The sequence below is a fragment of the Thermobia domestica genome, chromosome 8 (assembly GCF_964235325.1).
Source record: "Thermobia domestica chromosome 8, izTheDome1.hap1.1, whole genome shotgun sequence".
NCBI classification, from domain to species: Eukaryota; Metazoa; Arthropoda; class Insecta; order Zygentoma; family Lepismatidae; genus Thermobia; species Thermobia domestica.
This window is the reverse complement of record NC_137461.1, coordinates 70,257,519-70,281,161: the sequence shown is the minus strand read 5'-3', so window position 1 is coordinate 70,281,161 and position 23,643 is coordinate 70,257,519. Positions and strand designations below refer to the sequence as shown.

The 23,643-nt window shown below is 36.3% G+C and overlaps 1 protein-coding gene across 1 annotated transcript in view; it reads left to right on the top strand.

Annotated features, from left to right (window-relative positions):
- The window catches only part of LOC145692980 (tectonic-like complex member MKS1), a 77,371-nt gene that overhangs the window by 30,120 nt on the left and 23,608 nt on the right, over positions 1-23,643 (top strand). Inside the window, exons 6-7 of the mRNA XM_081768605.1 lie at positions 10,269-10,485; positions 18,247-18,409. Of these exons, the coding sequence (XP_081624731.1) occupies positions 10,269-10,485; positions 18,247-18,409 (380 nt within the window). The remainder of the gene's footprint in view (positions 1-10,268; positions 10,486-18,246; positions 18,410-23,643) is intronic.

The following is a 23,643-nucleotide window of genomic DNA, read 5'->3' as shown; positions in this document are numbered from 1 at the left end:
GTGAACAATGTAAAGAAGTCCCAGTAATTCGGGAGCCATTATACAACGATAATGTATATCTTATGTACTTTTAAGTATCATTTTTATTTACGGGCAAAATGAGCTATTTAAAAAGACACAAGCTATCAAGAAGAAGAAGAAGAAATCATATAAAGAAATAATTCAAATATTTTGTATTATATTGAGATTTTGTTATCGTTGCTATGACGATTTGTTTACTTGTTTTAATGTCGTTGCTATAGTAACTAGAAAGATATAGATGTAACGAGGAACCATCTTGTGTAATCTGAATGTACAATATTTTAAGGTATCGAACAAGATATACGTTGAAGAATAATATATATATATGAAGTGCATTAATGTGTTGAATTATTCCAGGTAATCTCGTGTATTGCCTAAACAATTAGAATCAGGGCATATGTAACATAGTTCACGACAGAATTAGTGTTACAAAACTTGAAACAATGAACCAGCGAGGTTCATTGGGAATAATGGATTACAAGAATATAAGTGGAAGTAATGAGAAAGATATTAAGACATTGTGGAAAAAAAATATTCTGAATGACATGTAGAAGGTATCGTAGAAGGAAAACAAGGAAGAAAGACCAAACTAATGGATAGTATTAAAAGCATAATTCTTATGTCAAGGCAAAGAAATTATTTAAGAATTATTTGTAAACTTAAATTTGAGGCAGTAATGGAATAAAATTATGGTGAAGGGATGAGCTAAGTGACTTTATCACTTCTACGCTAAACCTAAGTGAAAGAATCTAAAACTCACATTTTAGGTTCCAAACAATACGTCTGCTACGTACAGAAAGCATAGGCTGGTATATGTTTCTCTTTATTTTCGTGTAATAAAGTTTCATTCTCGTATTTATCTTAGATCTATTTCAGTGGCTGCCAAACTTATGAAGCTTCTGACCTACCGTATCGTTTGAAAATTTCCAACAGAAGTTTAATACTTTTTCGACATGCATATCACCTGAAGACAATGTGCCTGTAATATTTTCTTCACATGTGTTTTCGCCGAAAGAGGCGCCTGTATAATGCCTGTAAAAATCTGACAGGCTTTTACAGGCAGTTCCATGTACAAAACATTGCATGTTTCTTCAAAAATTTTCATAATAGCAGGCACAAATTCAACGTATTCCAATTTCATTTCAGATCGAGAAGATGAAGGTAAAGAATAAGTAGACATTTTACCTGGCCAAGTTTCCGGCTCAGTGGTATTAAATTTCCCTTTTCGTTTTCCTCCTTTGCATTTGCTTCGTTTATATTTTTTGTAGTACACTTCTCTAAAATAACCCTTTTGTCTGATTCATAAGAAAATCACGCTCAATTACTGGGACTTTCCTACTACAGGTGGCCCAGAATTATATATATGATATTTCAAAGACTGCGGTAAAGAAACTAGCAACATACTTAAACATAAGATTGAACATAAACACATTATTCTCATATCTTTCCTTACGAGAATTTTAATCTCAGTTCTCCATGACATAGTCCAATGCACCATCTAAATCGATACATACCTGAAGACGAAGAGCAACGTTGTCCCAAGCAGTCAACAGACTCGTGCTGGTATCGTCTGGAACTCTTCTGTGGCAGCTTTCCATACTTCGGCCAAATTGCGTATCTGATGTTGATACACTTTGTCCTTTAAAACACCCCATAAGAAAAAGTCAGATGGTGACAAATCGGGAGATCGAGCCTGCCATTCCACATACCCACGTCGACCGATCCAGCGGTTCGAGAATGTTTCGTTCAGCCACTCTCACACTGGTATGGCAGTAACGGTTCTAAGTCCAGTGACCGTTATCTCTATTCTCAGACTACGCAGTATTGCCATATCAAAACTTTTCGTCCAGGATTACGAATACTACAGTCAGTCAAACATCATATACATAATTACGGGCCACTCTGTAATTTCATAAATGCACTTTAACAGATCTTTACCCGCAATTTCTGTAACACTTGACTTTTTCGCACCTGGGAACACTATACGTGAGAAACTCAAAGAAATGTATCGTGTCTTCATATATCGATAAAATTGAGCAATTTTGGTATTTAGTCCTACTAAAATCTTTTCAAATAACGAAGACATTAAATGTTGCATTAAAGAATCACATAATACAGTGTGTTCAATTTAAAACCAACCGCAAGAAACCTTCAATTCAAAACATTTTTCAGCCGTTATTCATTTATTTCATTGTTGTGCCAGTCTTGAAAATGTACTTCTAGCAGATGGATTTGAGATAGTGCGTAGAAGAGAAACGGAAAGAGGAGAAGGAGAGCGTGAAGAGGGCAAAGCGGTGAAAGGCTGTATCTCGCAGCTGGTTTTAAATTGAATGCACTGTGTTGCAACGCAATAACGCAAGGGTTCGTAATGTTTTTGTTTTTCGTGAGTGTTAAAATTATTGTAAAAGTAAAAAACATATATATGCACGAGAAGTGGGGTTTTATGTGGAATTAGTTGTAAAATAAAAGCTGTTTAAAAGGATTTTTGGTTTAAGAAATCACTTCTGATAAGAAGTAAGCGTTAAGATGCCAATATTTTGAAAAATGTGACAGTGGAATGTTTCAAGCTAGAAAACGAAAATTTTACTGTACTGTTTATAGTTACAAATCTCGTTTTAATGACAATATGAAAGAAAAACCATTGAAAAGTGTAAAAAATGACTTGTTTTCCACAAGGCCGAAAAATAGCACCACTGGCACTTCAAGATAATGTTCGATTTGAACAAAATTTTGGACGTACTTGTATATGTACACAACTTTTTTTTTTTTCTGTACTAGGCTGTTTTCAGTTTCAAAGAAAAAGAAAGAAAAAAGGGAAAAAAGTTTGAAAATGCCATTTTCGACCCTCCTTAATGAGCACACTAGCACAAACTTCATAACTTAAAAATTATAAGACGATAATAGAGGGCAAGTTTCCAGATATATAGTTTCAATAACATTTTTATTATTGTTTGTATTAAGTAAGAACCATTCTAAAAATATATATTTAAAAGCTTTCTATATTTAGGAAAATAGAACAAAAAGAGTTATATTTTCCTTGAGAAGGGGTGCGTGCCCCTTTATGGATTTGCTACTGGTGTAGGTTCTGCTTTGTTTTCTTAAGACCTATATTGTCTTCTTCTAAGTTTGCTCTTGAATTTTCTGATATCTTCGACAGTGTATTTCTGTATTGTCTTGGAAAGTTCCACATATTCTATTTTTGACATCGCATGTCACTCTTAGTATCTGATGTAGTAAAAAGTAATCCATTATTTTGTCAATAGATGGCTTCAATGATCTGTATCTCGCGTTATATAAGTCCGATCGGGTTCAACGAGATGGCATTCAAACGATGAGATTGCGTACTACAAACACTGTTCAGATAGTTGTGATGAGTTGACTGAGTGTTGTGTGAACGCGAGTCAAAATGGACACTAGCAAAGAGAAAATACGCTATATTTTACAATTTTTCTTCGATAAAGGCGAAAACCAAGCCAGGCGGCTGCAAATGTGAATTGTGTTTATGGTCCTGATACTGTAACAGCCAATCACGCGCAATTTTGGTTTCGTAGATTCCGTTCCGGTAATTTTGACGTCAAAGATGCACCACGCACTGGAAGGCCAAGTGTCGAAAATGTCGATAAAATCATGGACATTGTCGCGTCCGACCGTCATGTAAGCACTGTGTCGATTGCCCAAGAGCTAAACATTGCACAAAAAACCGTGTGGAACCATTTGCATAAGGCTAGATACAAAAAGAAGCTTGATGTATGGGTGCCACACGAGTTAACACAAAAAACCTCATGGACCGAATTTCCATCTGCGAATCGCTGCTGAATCGCAACAAAATCGACCCATTTCTGAAGCGGTTGGTGACTGGCGATGAAAAGTGGATCACTTACGACAACGTCACGCGAAAACGGTCGCGGTCAAAGCGCGGTGAGCCGGCGCAAACGGTACCCAAGCCAGGATTGACGGCCAGGAAAGTTTTGCTATGTGTTTGGTGGGATTGGCAGGGAATTATCTACTATGAGCTGCTCCCCTACGGCCAAACCCTTAACTCGGAACTGTACTGTCAACAATTGGACCGTCTGAAAGCAGCAGTCGCCCAGAAGCGGTCAGCTTTGGCCAATAGAAGAGGCATTGTGTTCCACCAGGAGAACGCCAGGCCACACACATCGATAGTGACTCGCCAGAAGCTCCAGGAGCTTGGTTGGGAGGTTCTTATGCATCGACCTTATAGTCCGGACCTGACACCGAGTGATTACCATCTGTTACTGTCCATGGCGAACACGTTTGCTGGTGAAAAAGTCGCTTCAAGAGAGACTTGTGAAAATCGACTGTCTCAATTTTTTGCCACTAAGGACAAGGGCTTCTATGAGAGAGGCATGATATTACCTTCCAAATGGCAACACGTTATCGAACAAAACGGCGCATATGTGACCTAAATCGGATCATTCTAACTATGGTAAGTCAAGCTTTCAATGTCATGCCAAAATAATGGATTACTTTTTACTACACCAGATACTAATTTGCCTTCTTTTCTTCGTCATAATACTCCCTGTCTTCAAAGCTGTACTCATGAAAATTTCTGTGATCTGCTTGTTAGCTTTTGAAATGTCCATAACGTCCTCGAGTACGATAAAAACGATTCTTCAGTTCCTTCGGTTCTTCAGTTCAGTTCATTGTACTGCTCTTGAAGAATCCTTCTTCCTGCACGTTCCTGTCTTTCTGAAAGCTTTCTTCTTTCCCGTTTGATCTTCAGATGCAGTTAATATCATGCCATTCGATGATCACTTCCTTTGTTGAGCCTATTTAAAACACTGCAGTCTTTAATGACATATCTTCTGTTTGACGTGTAAGTAATTGCATTTTTCTTTCATTTGGGTGTCACCTTGTCGATTTTCTTTTCTTTTTTTCTTTGAAGAAAAACAAGAAACCATAGCGTATATATTCTCGGCTGCAAAACTTTATTTAAAAGTCTCTATACTCATCTCGTTTGCTATGCCGAGGTGGCTTAGTCGTAGAATGCTCAACTCTAGTGCGTAGGGTCCCTGGTTCGATCCCAGTTCGCGCCAAGTTGACTTTGTGGTGGACAAGTAACGTGTGCGTGGGTTTCCTTGATGTTCTTCCCATTTTCTTCATTTCACTGTTTCATTCATTATCATCGCTGTCCCCCTTAGCCTCGGAGCATAATCGTGAGACGTAAAACTAGAAATTTCGTTTTATTTCGAAATTCAGTATCAAGTTTTCATTTGATTCTTATAATCAAATTCTGCGTTCAAGTCTTCTACGACAATCTTTATGTGTTTGTTTACTCTATTATTAACCTTTCTAACTACTTCATATAATTTCTCCACTTCCTCTTCTGAATGAAAGTATAAGCTTGAATCAATTGTATCTCTGAGAAAGTTTGATAATGAGCCTTATTATTGTGCTCGAGATATTATCTGTCTCCAAAGAGTGCTCTTCAATTTTTCGTTGGTAATAAATCCAGCACTGCTGGTTTTACCACATATCAGTCATATGTAATAAAATAGTGTCCTATCTTCAATTAATCCGATGATGTCCCAATTTATCTGTAACTCCTGTTCCAACCCGTACACTTTTGCTTCTAATGAGACAGATCTCACACTATATATATATATATATTACAATGCAGAAATTCGACAAAACATTTTAGATTTCTAATAGAACACTTATTTGTGCAAGACTACACTTTGTTATCCTCAAATGTTTAGAAAGATCTATTATTTTGTTTTCTACCCCCTCGTTTATAATGTATTCATTGATCCCAGTTGTAGTGGTCCATTTTGTCATACTGATATAAAATTCATTATATTCTTATAAGAAAGGGAACCGTAAGTGACACTCTCAGATTTTCACCAGACTTTAATCAGATTATTATCGTGGCTACCTACAAACAATGTGCAAGCTAAAATGTCGGGGATCTAAAAATAATAGACAAGGAGCGCTAGGGCACAATTGACAGAACTTGAATCTTAACAGTAGCACCAGCTTTGCGTTCAGAAACTAAGCAGTAGAAAACATGAAAATTAAATTTTTGAGCTTTACGTCCTACGTTATGCCGGTTAGGCTAAAGGAGATGGTGATAATGAAAAATGAATGAAATGGTGGAATGAAGAAAGTGGGAGGAAACGGGAGAACCCCGAGGAAACCCACGCACACGGTGTTTGTCCTACACAAAGTTCACTTGGCAGGAGCAAGGTTCGAACCCGGAACCCCATGCACCAGAGATGAACGCTCTACCATTGAGCCACCGCGGCCCCAGTAGAAAACATGTCATAAAGTATATAAAACAACACATTAGTACAAAGTCGAAACCTTGAAGTCCTAAACTGAAACAAACAGAACGATTGTATTTTAAAACAATTGGTCCGATGCGAAATATTAAGGTCTTAATGGGTTATTTCATTGTAACAAATTGTACGAACTTCTTGTAGTACCGAAAGGATCCTATATATAGACTGATTTTTTTCCATGATACTTTTCCACAAATATAATGTGGAATAATCTCAAAACAACTTGAAACAAAACGTAGGAGTACGTTAATTGTATTATAAGATATGCACAGATTGTACCCGATTTCATTGATACATTATTCAAGACTAATCAAACATTAGTAAACATAATTTACACGTGCAAAAAGGAACACTAAACAAGTTTTCTTACATACTACAAATGTATGATCTATAGGTAGCACGGTACGCATCAAGTCTACACTCTGGTTCTTGCCAAGCTCTGCCTATCATGTCAAATTAGGTTCTGCAACTATAGTGACGCGTGTGTACAAGTCAGCTAATGTCGCATAAGTTGTACTATAAATACAGGATCCTTGATAAAGTAATAAAAAGGATGATATCAGGGGGAATCGTGGTGGCCAACTGTTTTTGATCTCCCACAGCTGCACGGCCAATCCGTTAGACATCGCGATGATAATGCGGTGGCGCACCATTCTCTCAAAAAATGAACATCAACATGACCAAATATGTATCTGCCACAAAATTGTAATATAGGGTGTTAGAGACAAACGCCCTAATTTGAAATGACTAATACAACATATATTCGACACATAAAGAAGATTCATACAACAAGGGATACACAAAGTTTTGAAGTTTTGTTTGTGCAATGACACTACTTCTACGTGAGCCCCATGAGTGGCACGGAGGATGTCTAATCGATACTCGATTTCTTTCCAGGTACTCTTTAGCATCTGTGGTGTAACTGTTCAAATTCAGCTCTACGAAGTTGTTCCAGAGTTCTCACTTTGTTAGAGTACAACCTGTCCTTAACATACCCTCACAGGAAGAATCCAGGAGAGTAATATAAGATGGCTGGGGTGGCCATGGGATTGAGACAGTTACGCCACAGATGCTAAAGGGTACCTGGAAAGAAATCCAGTATTGAATAGACATCCTCCGTGTCACTCATCGCGCTCATGTAGTAATGTAATTGCACAAACAAACTTTCTAAATGTGTGTATCCAATGCTGAATGAATCTTCTTTATGTATCAAATACATGTTGTATTATAAACATTTCAAATTAGGGCGTTTCGTCTCTGGACACCCTGTACATTGATCATACAACTAGCTTGAAAATATTAGGCCTAGTATTCTGCAATGTGGGCTTCTGATTTTTTATTTCTATTTCAGTGTTTGGGTTACTTTGTTAAGTTAGAACTTCACGGTAATTTTCCTTTAATTTTTAGGGTTTTTAAATAAACTTTAAAAAAACACTAATTTACATGCAAACTTAGGTCTTATAAAATTTGCTAAAATACTGCTATTCTTGTTCCAGCCTTAGAACAAAGTAGACGTAAACAAAGCGAATGTATTACTCCGCGCCTCACACGTGCTTCGGCAGCGAGAGACGTGAACAGCAAGATCGTCTGCTTACTTACTGTCGTCGCATAATTTCCAAAGTGTAAGGATAGAGTTGGCTGGTTAATAATTAACGTACTGACACTGACTACTGTTATGTTGGAAATATGTATTTTCTTAAATCCTTATATAAACGAGATTGCCTCTGTTCCTGTTGTCCTCTTTTGTGTTTTATAACACGAGACGAAAATGGATTATTGTCACACATTGTCACCATAAAACTCTGCATTCTACAATAATTTTAAATGAGTGGAGTAGGCGCGCGACTCCTATACTAATACAATACTAAACAAACAATTCTTACTTTTGTTGCAATGTCATGCCTCTGTGAAAAATATATATGCTTATATTTTATAGAAGTGCAGAAAACTGTATAGCAGGTAGTTTTAAAACTACCAAACAAACTTATTTCTATTAAAGACGTAGAATCAACAATTTGAAAATCTTAACTGAAATGTTAGACCTAATAAAGAGGAAAGTCTTATTCCATAGGGAGCTGTTGTTGCAAGTGGGCAAATAGAACGTGGACATTGTAGCCTACGTCCTGGGCTACGTGGTCTACGCGGGTAGGCCCTGGGCTTGTAAAAGGGCAGCAGGTTTGGCTCAGCACAAAGATAGCAGCCACTTTACTCTAAATCCGTCTCTGCGTCTGTTGTATTTCATATAGTAAATGGTGAAATTTTCCATGGGAAGTTCTATCTTCGTTAGTGGCTCTTTATTTATGTTTAGTGATACGCTATTAAGTCTCTCATAGTAACACGTAAGTTTGTAAATTAAACTCATATTAATGATAGCAATTTTGTGTTCTATATTAACCATTTTACTTAATTACGTATGGAAATAAACTAACGCGTGTTTAAAATTATTAACTATGACCTATGACTCACATTAGTATACATCAGTACACCCTGTTTCAAAAAGTATACGTATTACGAAGAATTATTTTGTCCAAACTATCGATCGTTGCTCCTCGGCGCAGCTATTGGAGAAACGAATACATAGTGTAGTATATATTAATAGCCGCTAGATCTCAGTTGTCTTCTGTTTTGCTTGGTAACCGTCATATGTTTAAAATGGCTACTCCGCAGCAGAAATCATTTTGTGTTCTCGAGTTTGCGAAGTGCAATTCCGTGATTACAGTGCAACACTGTTAACAGTCAACAGTATCTCGCTATGTTACAAAACTGGTTGTTTCCGAGGCTGCACGAAGACAACTTCATTTTTCAACATAACGGAGCACCCCCTCACTGGAGTTGCCAAGTGCGTGATTGGTCGTCAAGGAGCTGGTGACTTAGCACGTCTCAGCTGACCTCCACGGTCACCAGATTTGAACACCCTGTGACTTCTTCCTATGCAGTTTCGTTAAAGACAACGTTTATGTACCACCACTCCCACAGAACCTGGAAGAATTGAAGAACCGGATCCATACTGCCATAACATCAGTGACGCAGGGCATGCTTGCCCGAGTATGGGAGGAATTTGAATGAAATGAAATGAAATTTAGAGTTTTACGTCCCACGGTTATGCCGGTTAGGCTAATGGAGACGGTGATAATGAGTAATGAATGAAATGGTGGAATGAAGAAAGTGGGAGGAAACGGGAGAACCCCGAGAAAACCCACGCACACGGTGTTTGTCCACCACAAAGTTCACTTGGCGGGAGCAGGGTTTGAACCCGAGACCCCTAGCACCAGAGGTGAACGCTCTACCACTGAGCCACCGCGGCCCCGGGAGGAATTTGAGTATCGATGTGATATTGTTCGTGTCGCTGATGGAGGACATATTGAACATCTGTAATTTGAACTTTGAACTGTAATTTGAACTTGAGAGGTTCGTAAATATGAGTGTAAAATTTCATATTCGTATGTCTTAAAGTTGAATAAATATATGCATTCGAAATACGTATATTCTTTTTGATACAGGGTGTATATTTAATTTCTGAACATTTTCGATTGTAACATCCAGCATCCTTAGTGGCATTTTTCAATACATCAACTACCTCTTAATCATATCCCTTAGCGACATGAATTATTTCTAATACGATTTCTCATAGTTACCAGTTTTGTATTATTTTAAACATTCAGATCATTTGAAATCTGAATGTTCACGGGTTATCCCATTGACGCATTTGTACTTTTTATTCCATTAAAAAAGTTACCTGAACTATACTGGTGAAATCCTTAGGATGACGCCAAGAGATGTGATTAAGAGAAGCAGTTGATGTTTTGAGAAACGTTGCTGAGGATAATGGAAGCCACAATTGAAGACGTTCAGATAATTAAAAAGCTTGATCTGCATTAAGGTGAATTATATTTAATACTGTTTTACTTACTTATTTTTTCTTTTTGTTACACTGTTTTCTTGTAGTGAGACGTGGTATGGAAAGGACGAATATGTTCTGTGCATGATTAGATTTAACTCTTCTGGGGTGATTTATATTACACCAGATTTCACAAAGGACAACAAACCGTACCGCATTGAAGTTGATAGTGATGCAAGGAATATCTATGAATATTGGATAGAGCATGCGTCGTTAAATATAACAGAAGAAGAGAAAGAAAAGGAAAGAAATGTTTTTCATGAGGTATGGAAATGTCTATATTAGTTTCTTATTTGCAGTTTAAAATTGTTTTTCTGCACCAAGACTATGTGAGCAGTTTGGGCTTCCCTCCCCAAATGACGCCCGTGTGTGTTACTGTCATCATCAATATCATCATATGTATTCAGCCAATATTGGCAGGTCACTTGCCACAACTGAGAAGCTTCCATGCTTCATGGTCTAACGCTAACCTCTACGTACTATTTCTGTTTTGATATCATCCATTAATTGCAGTCTTCTTCGCCCTCTCCCTCTCTTTTCTGAGACCATATCCTCTAGTTATTCCCTCATGATACAGTTCCTTCTTTGTCAATGTCTCAAACAGTTTCTTTTCCTCTTTTTAATAATATCTAAAATTGTTCTTTTCTCCCCCACTATTTCTAAAACCTTCTCATTCGTTTTCCGTTTGCCCCAGCTGATTCTTTTCATTCTTCTCCACACTCACATTTCGAAAGCTTCCAACCGTTTTTCATCATTTTTGCGTAATGTCCATATTTCTGCCCCATTTAGTACAATACTCCACACAAAGCATTTTATGAATCTTTTGCTCAACTTGTTATTCAAGGTCCCATAAAATAGTCTTTTCTTCCTCCTAAAAATTTATTTCGCCATTTCTATTCTTGCTTTTATTTCACATTCGCACTTCATATCTTCACTAATAATACTACCCAGATATCGAACACTAGTCACCTGTTCTATTTTGTCTCCTTCTACATCTATATTTGACACCGACCCCTTCGTTCGTTCCATTCACCTTGGCTTTCTTCTTGTTAACATTTATTTTCGTCCCATATTCTTCTCCCTCTCTCTGGGTTCCATTTCTTAGCCATTGGTATCACGATCGTCTTCAGGAAATCTTTTAGCCACTCTTCTGTTTCATATATTCCATTGCAGAGTTAGAACAATTCTTTCCCTTTTTTCCCATATTCGTAATGAATTCGATTTTTATATTATCTACCCCGTTGCCTTTCTATTCCTAATCTTGGATATAGTTTTTTTCAAACTCATTCTGAAGAATACTAAACCTGTTATCATCCTCGTGTACTTCATTTTCTACTTCAGCATCTAGGCTATACGATCTATCCCTACTCTCGTATAAATCCTCAACATATTCTTTCCATCTTTGTAAGGCTTCACTTCTCTCAATGACTATCTTCCCATTCTTATTTTCTGCTGCCATCGTAATACCATCTTGTTTCCTTCGATGTTCCATAGATTCACCTCCTTGTACATTTCCTCATATTTCCCAACTCTTTCCAATTCTTCTGTGTCCTTGCATTTTCTTTTGTAAAATTCTTCGTCTGCTTGCTTTGTCTATTTTCCTTCGTAACTCGTTGTTTAACTTCCTGTACATATTTGTGCCCTCTTCTGTATCAGTCCGTTTCCACGTCTTCCTCTCCTTCATTTTCTGCAACATCTGTTCAGTAACCCGTGGCTTTTTAGTCGTTTTGTGTTCGCGGTAACCTACTACTTCTTCTGCTCCTTGCTGTATGTAAAGTTTAATATGTTCTCACCGTCTGTTACTACCCGAACTTACACTTTTGTCGTTTTCGTATTTTTCTTCGAATTTTTCAACGAAAAGATTTCGTAGTTCATCGGTTTTTTTAACTTCACATAATTCAAAATTATGTTGTCTAATTGTCTTCTGCCAAATATTTACCATTCGCCAAATACTCGAAAAGAAGTGGGAATACAATACCCCGGTACATCAACTATTTATTGATTTTAGAAAGGCTTACGACTCGGTTAGGAGAGAAACATTATACAACGTTCTTACAGAGCTTGGAATACCGAGAAAGCTAATTAGATTAATTAAGATATGTTTAAGTGAATCCCAAAGTAAAGTGCGGGTAGGAAAATTTTTGTCCACGAGCTTCCACGTCGAAAATGGCCTGAAACAAGGAGATGCGTTGTCGCCATTATTATTTAACTTTGTGCTGGAATACGCCATAAGGAAAATCAAAGATAGCAACCAGGGCCTAGAGTTGAACGGCATTCACCAGGTTATGGCATATGCTGATGATGTAAATTTAATAGGGGATGATAGGAGAACAGTAGAAATAAATGCAGAGATATTATTAAACGCTTGCAGGGACATGGGTTTAGAAGTAAATGCAGAGAAAACTAAATACATGGAAGTGCGTCGGGACCGTAATACGGCAAATTGTGGAGGCGTTAAAATATTAAATAATACTTTTGATAAAGTGGATACTTTCAAATATTTAGGATCAATATTAACAGACGAAAATCATATTCACGAAGAAATTAAATGTCGACTAAAAGCAGGGAATTCGTGTTACTATTCGGTTCAAAATCTCTTGTCGTCGCGAATTCTGTCGAGGAATTTGAAGCTTAAAATATATAAAACGATAATCATGCCTGTGGTTTTGTATGGTTGCGAAACATGGTCGCTTACTCTGAGGGAAGAACATAGACTGAAAGTATTTGAGAACAGGATCCTGAGAAGAATATTCGGACCCAAGAGGAACGAGAATGGGGAATGGCGGAAGCTTCATAACGAGGAACTACATAGTTTATACGGTTTACCCAACATTGTTAGGGTCGTCAAGTCTAGGAGGCTTAGGTGGGCAGGTCATGTAGCTAGAATGGAAGAAAGTAGAAACGCTTTCAAAGTCTTGACTGGTAGACCCATAGGAAAACGACCATTAGGAAGACCTAGGCGCAGATGGGAGGATAATATTAAGATGGATCTCGCAGAGATAGGAATACAAAGTAGAAACTGGATCCAATTAGCTAAGGATAGAAGTCAGTGGAGAGCTTTTGTGAACGCGGCATTGAACCTCCGGGTTCCATAGGCCATAGAGTTAGTTAGTTAATTGTCTTCTGCCTACATTTTTTCAGTTGAATATCAATTTCGGCCAGCACAGGATTATGATCAGAGAAAATATCAGTCTCGTGAAGGGTCTTCGCGTTTTTCAAGCTATTCCGATACCTGTCCTGAATCATAACAGTCTATCTGATATCTTCTACCTTCTATTGAGGATTTCTATGTATGTCTTCTCTTATGCTGATTGAACCACGTGTTTCCAATTACTAGTGAATTCTGTCTACTGAAATTGATCAGTCCCTCTCCCCTTTCATTTCTTTTGCCTAAACCATATTTGTCTACGATACTACCTTCCTGTTTTTCTCCCACAACTGAATTGAAATCTCCCATTACAATTATACATGCACTTCTCTTCTTCCCGTCTATAATTTCTTCTATTTTCTCGTAATTTTCCTCTATTTCTTCAGTTATATATGAAGTCGTCGATGCTTATGTCTGTATCACTACTAAATCCTTCATTTTTCCTTAAGTCCAAGTCTTAACAAGTCTTAACATCGTAACTCTATCATCAACAAATTCTACTTTCGCTTACCTTCTCTTTTAAGCGCTTACTAAGAATTATTCCTACACCATTATGACCGCCCTTTTCATTACCTGAGTAAAACATTCTATATCCTTCGCTGTTTAACACCCCATTATCTTCCCATCTCTGTGTTAAGTATTGTATAAATTCTCAGGAAAAATCTCTCCTATATAATATTTTACAATAAAATTGAACCATATACTAGCTAGAACTTAGAGTAATACGTCTTCAATTTGATACTTTACTTTTAGGATTTATGTTATCATTACAGCCTTCTCCAGACAAGACAACAAGCAGTAAACAAGACACGGTTCTCTTTAGTTATAAATAAATGAGTACAGTTTTGGATTACGCTGTCTTTATAATGTGCTTAATTTTGTAAATCTAGCCACCGTAACAAAGTAGATTATCAGAATCACATCACTATTTTGTCTCCTGATACAGCTTCCTTGAAGCTGAGTAACATATCTAAAGAATGGTATATATTCTAAAAAATAGTAATATATTTAAAGAATAGTGAATTGTTGACTAATATTTTTCGTGTTCAAAATTTTGAGGTTTACTTTCTCAGTAATTTGAAATGATTCCTCTACAGTTTTCTGGAGACGTGTCGTTCCAAGTAAAATTTGCTTCAACAAAAATTACCAAGGATATGCTTCGTGATATAAAGTTATTATTATAGTGTGTTTAACAACTAATTATATATATATAAAAATATATTCTGTTTGCTTACAACACTAGAATTACCATGGATACAATTCTATGTAAACTAAATTCAATATTTCTTGGTTTAATAAACTCAAAAGGTACTCACTTAACAAGTTGAAGTTTTCATTTTTTGTGTAATACACTGGTATGTAAAATAGTAAGAGAATAAAGTAATATCCTAAAAGTAATAGTATTTTATTAAAAGACCAGTAATTTCGATGTCTTGAAAATCAATCATTGATATCTTTTTCGACACCTTTCAAGTTGTAAACTGAATTACCAAATTTATGTATATTCCGTCTGTGAATTTCATAATAGAAAATAATGAACTTGCTCCACATGAAAACTGCCGAAACTAAGAGATTTCACAATGCACTGCAAAATACATTTATAGAAATTAATTCATGAGTTTGTGTATTTTCATCAATACTTCTGTTATCATATTTTACAGTGCACTGTGAGTTCCGGTGAAATTCACAGGTGGAGTATGTAAAATTTGGTAATTTAATGTCAACTTCAAAATTGCTGTTGGGCGTGACAGGGGTGTCAATGATTTTCAAGATATCGAAATTATTGGTTTCTTAATAAAATTAAGGTATGTTAATTTGTTCTCATATTATTTTAAGGTACTCACTTTTGAATTTGTTTGTAAGATTGTTCTTCAGGCTGCTTACCTTATAATTCCTTGTTTATTTTGCAGAAATGTTTGCGTAATAACTTACAGACCACTAAACACTTCGATTATCATAAACACAAACTTCAGAAAGTAGTGGGTTAGCAAGTCCTATATCCAACAAAATTGTACACATGTAAAATTTGTATGTGGCTGTCATCGAAATTGAAAATTGTGACGATTTTTATTACTGTTAATGAAACTGTTTATAGTAGTGTCCCATTCTTTATCTAAATTTCCTTTAATGATCCTTTCTTGCAATTCCGTCCTATGTACCTATATTAGTATGAATATCATTAGTGTTCTTTGTGCATATATAAAACTTTTGTCATTATTAATGAGTCAATCCATTCTTAGTGATCAAGCATGTGCCGCTCGACCATCTCCAAAAAATATAAATTTTTCGTGAATGTTTATACCAGGAATGCAAATAAGCAACAAAATTTTACTAGCCCAAGAAAAAAGCTACTAGCCCACATTCCATAATAGAAATCATTTACTTACCTTCGGTATGATATTAAATACTCGCCCGCACCGATGAACCACTCGCCCCGGGCGAGTGGTTATTTGCATCCCTGGTTTACACTATATCAGGGTACTTCAAAACCACAATTAATTATTTTTTAAAACATCTCGTAGCGACACAGCTTCTGCCGCCATTTTGCGTTTTCTCGATTTCAGGCGTTTACGTTATTTTGAATATTTCTCAGCATGTGCTTGCCCTAGCAAATTGAAAATTGGTGGGCGTGTACAACTTGTGCAGAGCTAAAACTTTGTCCTCTTAACATTTGTTTCCTAAAACCACCACTTGAAAGGGGTGAAATCAGGGCCAACAGTAGTAACATTTTTGGACATTGAAGACATATTTGGGAAGAGGAAGCAACTGACGTAGTCTGAATTTTTGTGTGCATGTAGTCCGGGTTCATATGTTTATATTTAAAAATTTGCAGACCTGTAGCTGCTCCCAAAGGCCTGAAAAAATATCGTAAATTTGGGGAATTACACCAATTTGGCATATTTCACTGTCCAATATATCCAATGGGCCTGGATAAAAAATCTGAAATTTTAAGAATAGTTAGTCCTTTAGCATCCCATAATACACAACAAACCGCGTTTTGTGTTTTTGAGCAGAAGGGGGTCAAAGTATTGGAGATATTGGACAATGAAATATGCCAAATTGACATAATTTCCCAATTTTACGATATTTTTTCAGGCCTTTGGGAGCAGCTACAGGTCTGCAAATTTTTGAATATAAACGTATGAACCCGGACTACATGCACACAAAAATTCAGACCTCTTATATTAGTTGCTTCCTCTTCCCAAATATGTCTTCAATGTCCAAAACTGTTGCTACTGTAGGCCCTGATTTGACCCCTTTCAAGTGGTTTTAGGCAAAACTGTTAAGAGGACAGAGTTTTAGCTCTACACAAGTTAGACACGTCCACCAATTTTCAGTTTGCTAGGGCAGACACATGCTGAGAGATATTGAAAACAACGTAAACGCCTGAAATCGAGAAAACGCAAAATGGCGGCAGAAGCTGCGTTGCTACGAGATGTTTTAAAAAAATATAATTAATTGTGATTTTGAAGTGCCCTGATATAGTATAAACATTCATGAGAAAATTAGATTTTTTTGAAAAGATCGAGCGACAATTTTTCTTTTTTCTCGATCATTTGGCATGGATTGACCCTAATATATTTGACAGTAAAAGGATTAGTAACATAATGTGATTAGTGTTGCTGTTGTATTCAAAACAGAAAGTTATTCTAACGGTTTCTTAGAACAAATTCATTGAAATCTATGATTGAATATATACAAGTTTGCGTGATTTTTCATCGCGATAAAAACGTATACTTAAATAAATGGAGAACATCCTGGCTTGTCTCAGTATGTGAGATTCAGAATGCTTAAAATATCTGATCTATATGCTTTTGATAAAGAATGACTGCAGTGCGTCTAAAATAAACGACATTTATGAAGTATTCAATACCTAAAAGGTAAATCATTTAAGGGTATACTATATTTCCTGTTTGTGTCGGGAGATGTATGTAGATTTCCTGTTTTAGCTACGTAGAATGCGCTGCAGTGATGCTTGCTGTATTTTCAGGTCATCCTAATTATCGCCATTCTGCTTTTTCAGTCTTTAAAATTATCGCCATTTTCCTTTTCTTTCAAAATAACTGTAAAACAAAAGATAATATATTATTATTATCTGGAGAATGCAGTGTCTTAGAGTATTGGTTTCTAACCCTTTCTATTTCATGTACCCGTTGTTAAACCTGTTTCAAAGATGGTATCCGTTATTTCGATACTTAACAATGATCCTTACGTGTACCTCTCAAAAAAAGCTCTGAATAAAAGTTTACAACTTTCGGCGTATGAAATTGTGTTTCAATTATGATTGTATCCAACTTTCTTATTCGCCATTACATCATCAAGCCTAAATAATTATATATCGCAAGAATTTGTACTCATGAACAGCCCCCAGATGTATGTGTACCCTAGATTAGGAATCACATGCCTAGGATATAGAAACAGAGTGGTAGGATTTTGGACATGTGACATAATTACGTTTCGTGTATTTGTCAGCTGAAACTATTACAATCGAACTTGTTCATTTGACTACCTTTCTAAGTTGGCCACCTGTGTAACTTGACCACACTTTCGTGGAACTTGCATTTTTCCATTACATTTGTATTACTTATTCCTCTGTTCGTTGTTCATTTGTCTTGCTTTGAACTCTGCCGCTTGAAGTAACACTATCTTTATACAATTAATGTTAAATTCACCTTTGAATGTTGACACTTACGTGATCTAACGACATTTTTTACTGTTGTCTCTTTTGGGAGCTCCGTAAACCCAAGGAAGAAGGAGAAAACTTGCTCATTGAAAATAACTTGTCCAAAAATATATATGCATGCACATTTTCAAAGTTTCTAGTTCTTAGAAATCCGAGCCCTAATTATGAGGGATAAAATCGATTTTTTTTTCAGATTTCTAGTCACCATACACAGCTACTGCAGTTTCAAATAGGAACAGAGTTCTCTCTACCACCTCATGGTATGTTGGATTTACACATTATGGGAGAAATTATTTCTGTAGAGCAATTTGGATACAACAATCTTTTCGTCCATTACTTCTTTGACTTGCCTAAAGGTAAGAGTACTATAAAAAGTAAGTATATATTTTAAAAAACGTAGTGTTTTCTTCGAAAGAAGTTTGGAAGTGAAAAGAAATAAAACATAAAAAGATTGACATTTTTTTCCTAATAATTAACTTCATACATACCGGGAAGAGGGTATGTAGTTTTCGTACAAGACAAATATATTACTCTAGTCTATATTGGTCGAGTTTTTGAGGTTAATGGGATGTGATGACCTTTATTGATTAATTATACTAGTTGCTGCGCCCGAGCCTTCGGCCCGCTAAACATTATCACTTAAAATCACGTTTAATTAAAAGCTTTAATTGTTACATTTAACAAATTTATTTATACATATTTATTTATTTATTTATTTATTGAGTTTGCCTACCAATCAAAATGCGTTTACACAAATATTAATGTTCAAATGTAATAATAAACATTAAAGCGCATTCCTGTTCAACAGCATCACTACCCATTTTGAAGTAATTAAATTGAAATAATACAGTTTAAGTTGCAGTTAAATCGTAACAATATATTACTGTACAAATACACAAATATTAAGGTTACTGTGCCCACCCCCTTGTCCGAGCACTTCGCCTTTTCGCCACCAGATGCTCACTTTTTCTTTTAGCAATCACTGCTGGCTCCTCTACTGGAAAGAACTGAAAGATCGTACCGCTCAGTTTGAATGTGTCCATGATATCCACACTTGAAGTGGGCGGGGAGAGGAATCCAACAGTTTTTTTTTTTCCTTCGTGCACCTGCAGTCAGTCAGAGTCTATTTTTACAAGCCGTGTTGTTCAGCCGCAGGGCAAAATCTCAACCATTGACGGGTAACAGAAATCTTTTCTTTTCGCAGGTAGGAATAGAGTTTTTGTACGAAAAACGTGAATTAGGTTGCAGAGAACGTCATTCGCATCGCGTTGACAAATTTGTTTTCGTCCGTTTATCACATGAAGTTCTTTTCTTTCTTTTTTTTTTTTTTTCGATTATTACCATAATATGAGATAAAAAAACTAAATGGTTCTTTGTATACAGAAAACAAACAATACCAATATTTTCTTACATATCAGTATTATATGATTTTTTTTCCTGAAGTGTATGATGCTTGAAAAATGGACAGAATGAATTTTGATTTTTCTATTTGTCCCTATCCTTCTGAGTAGAGAAAATGAAAATGAAATCTTTAAGTTTTACGTCCCACGGTTATGCCGGTTAGGCTAAAGGAGACGGTGATGATGAGTGATGAATGAAATGGTGGAATGAAGAAAGTGGGAGGAAACGGGAGAACCCCGAGAAAACCCACGCACACGGTGTTCTTCTGAGTAGAGAGAATGCTGTGGCGCAACTAAAGGGCCTGCAGAGCCCGCAACATTGAGAAGCCCATTTCAGTTTCGAAGTTAAACTTTATAATGTTAGGATGTTAAAAATTATGTGATGTTACAACTATATCTCATTTTTACCTGTGAAGACGGTAACACCTGAGCGATTATTTAGTAAATTAAATGCCAACAAAACTTATACTGACCAGCGAAAACATTATGACCACTCGCTACTTTTTGAACGAAATCATTGTGCAGACATAAGAGCTACAAGGCATAACACAACCGCGCGCCAAACGTGACAAGAATCTCACTCGATTAGTCAGTGTGATGCTTGTGCCTTGAATGGGGAAGGACGACGGTATATCAGGGTGAGTAAATGGCTGGGAGCTTCATTTCGGAAACAGCGCGACTTGTCGAGTTTTCGCGATCTGCCGTGCTTATGTATTTCAAAGGTGGGAAAAGGACAGTGAAACCAGCATCGAACCAAACAACAAAAAGTGGGGCGACTACACCTCATTAAAAATGTCGGATGTCGTAGACTCTCGAGGTTGGTACAGCAGAATAGACGAAAACTATAGCACAATAATAATAATAATAATAATAATAATAATAATAATAATAATAATAATAATAATAATAATATAATGTGCATTTTTTTGCATATGAGCAAGTTGTGACTCACTAGATAGAACATAGAAAGTCAAAACTGTTCTCTGTAAATTTTACGTGACTCATGGATGTGGATAGAGGGGGTCCGTTTAACATTTTTGCGGGGAGGCCCATTCGTCCTTACTTACGCTACTGAGAGGTAAGGTAAAATAATAACACCAATATATATATAAACTCCTGGCGCAACAGTCCCTTGTGATCTGAGTCTGCAGCGGGCTTATGTTAGTGGTCAGCACGACTACACCTAACGTAGCCGGCTGTCTAGATTGAAGTCCGCTATCTTTTAGTTTCCCAACTTTTCTCTCGATGTTTGGTCAACACAGCAATGTTTGAGTGCCACACCGGGAATTAAACCCTGGACGACGCACACCGTATCACTTTCGCTAATCTTTTGGTAAAATTCAGGTTAGGGTGGTACTGAATTATTTTCGGAATATGCCATTTCTCATAAGGTAAAGTTCAAAAGTATTGTGACATAATTAAAAAGCTCATTATCAACCACGTATTCTTGCCTCTAATTTCACTAAAAGCTTTCGAGATATGTGTCAAAAATGGTTGAAACACTTGAAGTTAGTTTAGTAACTTGAAGAAGATAGTGGCCTTATACATACATAATTGCTCCAATTTTTATTTTTATTCTTCTTTCTCGTAAAGAAATACAAAATCATAATTTCAACCATTTTGGTACATTTTTCATAATTTGAAGGGCGAACAACCGGTTTCTTTCCTTACGTTTTGAACTTGGGATTTATATTCTTCTTGTCACTTATCGTGAAAGTCATATAATGACATGGGTCCCAAAGCTAGAATATATTATGCGACAGATGTAATGACAATTTCATCTCTCAAGATCTATTAAATTTGACATTTATTGAACGATAGCGGTTTTATAATAGGAATAAATTTTTCGCAATAAGGTGCATATAGTGGTCGTAAGAAATGACAAAAGCTACCATTGACCTTTATAGTTTGACTGATACTTTTTCGATCGTGGTCTTCCCCTTAAATTTTGTAAAGGACAGTATCATTTTAATTATCTTGGCCTAATTTCCTAAAGCCTCTCATTCGTACGCTAAAAGAAAGATTTCTATTTTTTATGTATAAGAATTCAAGGAATGCAAATTTATTCAAAATTCGTTTACAATTAAAGTCGGCTAAACAGATATTCCTTCGAGATTTCTGTATTTTGAAAACAAATTCACGATTTCAGTTCTTTGTCTTTACTTGTTTCCATGTTTTTTTTTTTTTTTTTTTTTTTTTTTTTTTTTTATATCAATACTGTATGATCAATTCCAAGAATTATTTTAGCTACCCATTAAATCCATTTATAACAAGCTCCAAATACTGATACAATTTTAATGTGGTTTCAGGAGAATCTGCATATCTCATCCTTTTGTTACTCTCTATATATTCATCTACTATGTAAACAAACATCAGTGAAAGAAAGAGGCTGAGAGCTAACACGTGCTCCGTGAGGAACGTTGTCATTCCTTTTACTGATATATCTAGAGAGTCTAGTGTTGCCACGAGACAAGACGAGAATTCTGGCTGTGTCGTCTCGTCTAGAAAAGATCTGCCCGTCTCGTCTCGTATCGAATGGTTCTGTCTCGTCTCGTGGCAACACCAGAAAGGCTGAGGTCCACAAAAGAGCTGTTATACCAAGTGGTTAAAATTACAACTTTTAACCAAGTTTTGTTTGGTAGCACAACACACAACACGACTGCAATCTTTCAGCAACGACTGCTTAGATTCGACTGAACCAGTAATTACTTCGATAGGAACATTTGTCAATACCGTCAGTACAGTCGAAAGGCAAGATTTCCCCATTTATTCTGATATAGTTTTTTCAGAACCCCTGGCGCCACTTCAACAAATAAGGAGGCCTATGTAACTTTCCCATTTAAAAATGGTTTAGCTTCGAATAACATCATAAAACAATAAAAAAGATAAATTTTGTTGTCAAATCAGCATCTTTTCAAAACTCAGTATCGAGAAAGGCTGACACGTTTCTGTCTTGGTTAGGGAGGCGCACGAGACGAGTCGAGACAGAATTTTCCTGACAAAATTCGAGTCGAGACACAGCTCTTCCAATAGTAAAATATACATTTTTCGAGTCGAGACATCAATTTTACAGCACATTTTCGAGACGAGACAGCCACAAATCTTGTCTCGTGCGCATCCCTAGTCTTGGTTCGGAACGAGAAAAACCATGAAACAATAGTTACTGATAAAATTACCACTTCTACTTGTACTTCTATAACAGGATTTTTATACGTAGATATCTTCACCAGCCCCCGGAATAAAATCTTCTGAAACACTGATCTCAATGAACGCTTTACATTTGTGTTTGAATCTGGAGCACTATCACAAAATAATTAAACTTGAATCGATTAAAAAATGGAAGTGAAAACTGTTTGTAAGAATCATTTTTAAAAAATTCTTTAGGTATTCCCTGTTCTTTGTAGGATTTGAAACATTGAATTATTTCGATCATTTGAAATAATAAAAGATGGTATACATTTCGAAGGCAAATAATTTATTCCGAGTTAATAAATTTTTAAGCAAATTCAGAAACTGTGTTTGTATTTTTCGAGACACGAAACGAGACATTTCACAAAACGTTTCGTATGGTATCGTGTCTCGCTTCAAAGAGTCGAGTCCCGTCTCGTTGGAACACTAAGAGAGTCTTACGCATTCTCTTTCCAAGAAAGTGAAACTTGAACAGCACATTCAGTCAATTGTTATAATAGAATATACTATGGGCATAGCCACTGATGTGTAGAAGGTGACACAGGCGGAATTTGTTCTTATGGAGCCCTTGGCGAGTTGGAGCCGTGGGGCTCTATTATTTAGATTGGAAACATTGGCTCAAAAATATTTTACATTTAGCATACATATACACACACACACATATATATATACATACACACACACACACACACGTACATGTGTGTTACATATACTTTAATTAATGTGTGGACCTGCGGACAAGGTATAGTTCGCCCGCCCAAAAAACCGCCTCTGGGGGGTGGGTTCGAAGCGCACTCCTGAAACATAGAATTATGCTAATCGTAATCTTTTGAGATAGACTACCCCCCGAGGAATAAGTAAATAAATAAATAAATAAAAATAGTTTCGTAATGTTTATCTTCCGTATACGAGTAATTGAAAAATTTTAGTGTCTCAACAATGAGAGCTGTATACAGGTGATTCTGCGTTCCTGGCGGAACTTCCCTAGTTCCGGCCCAAAC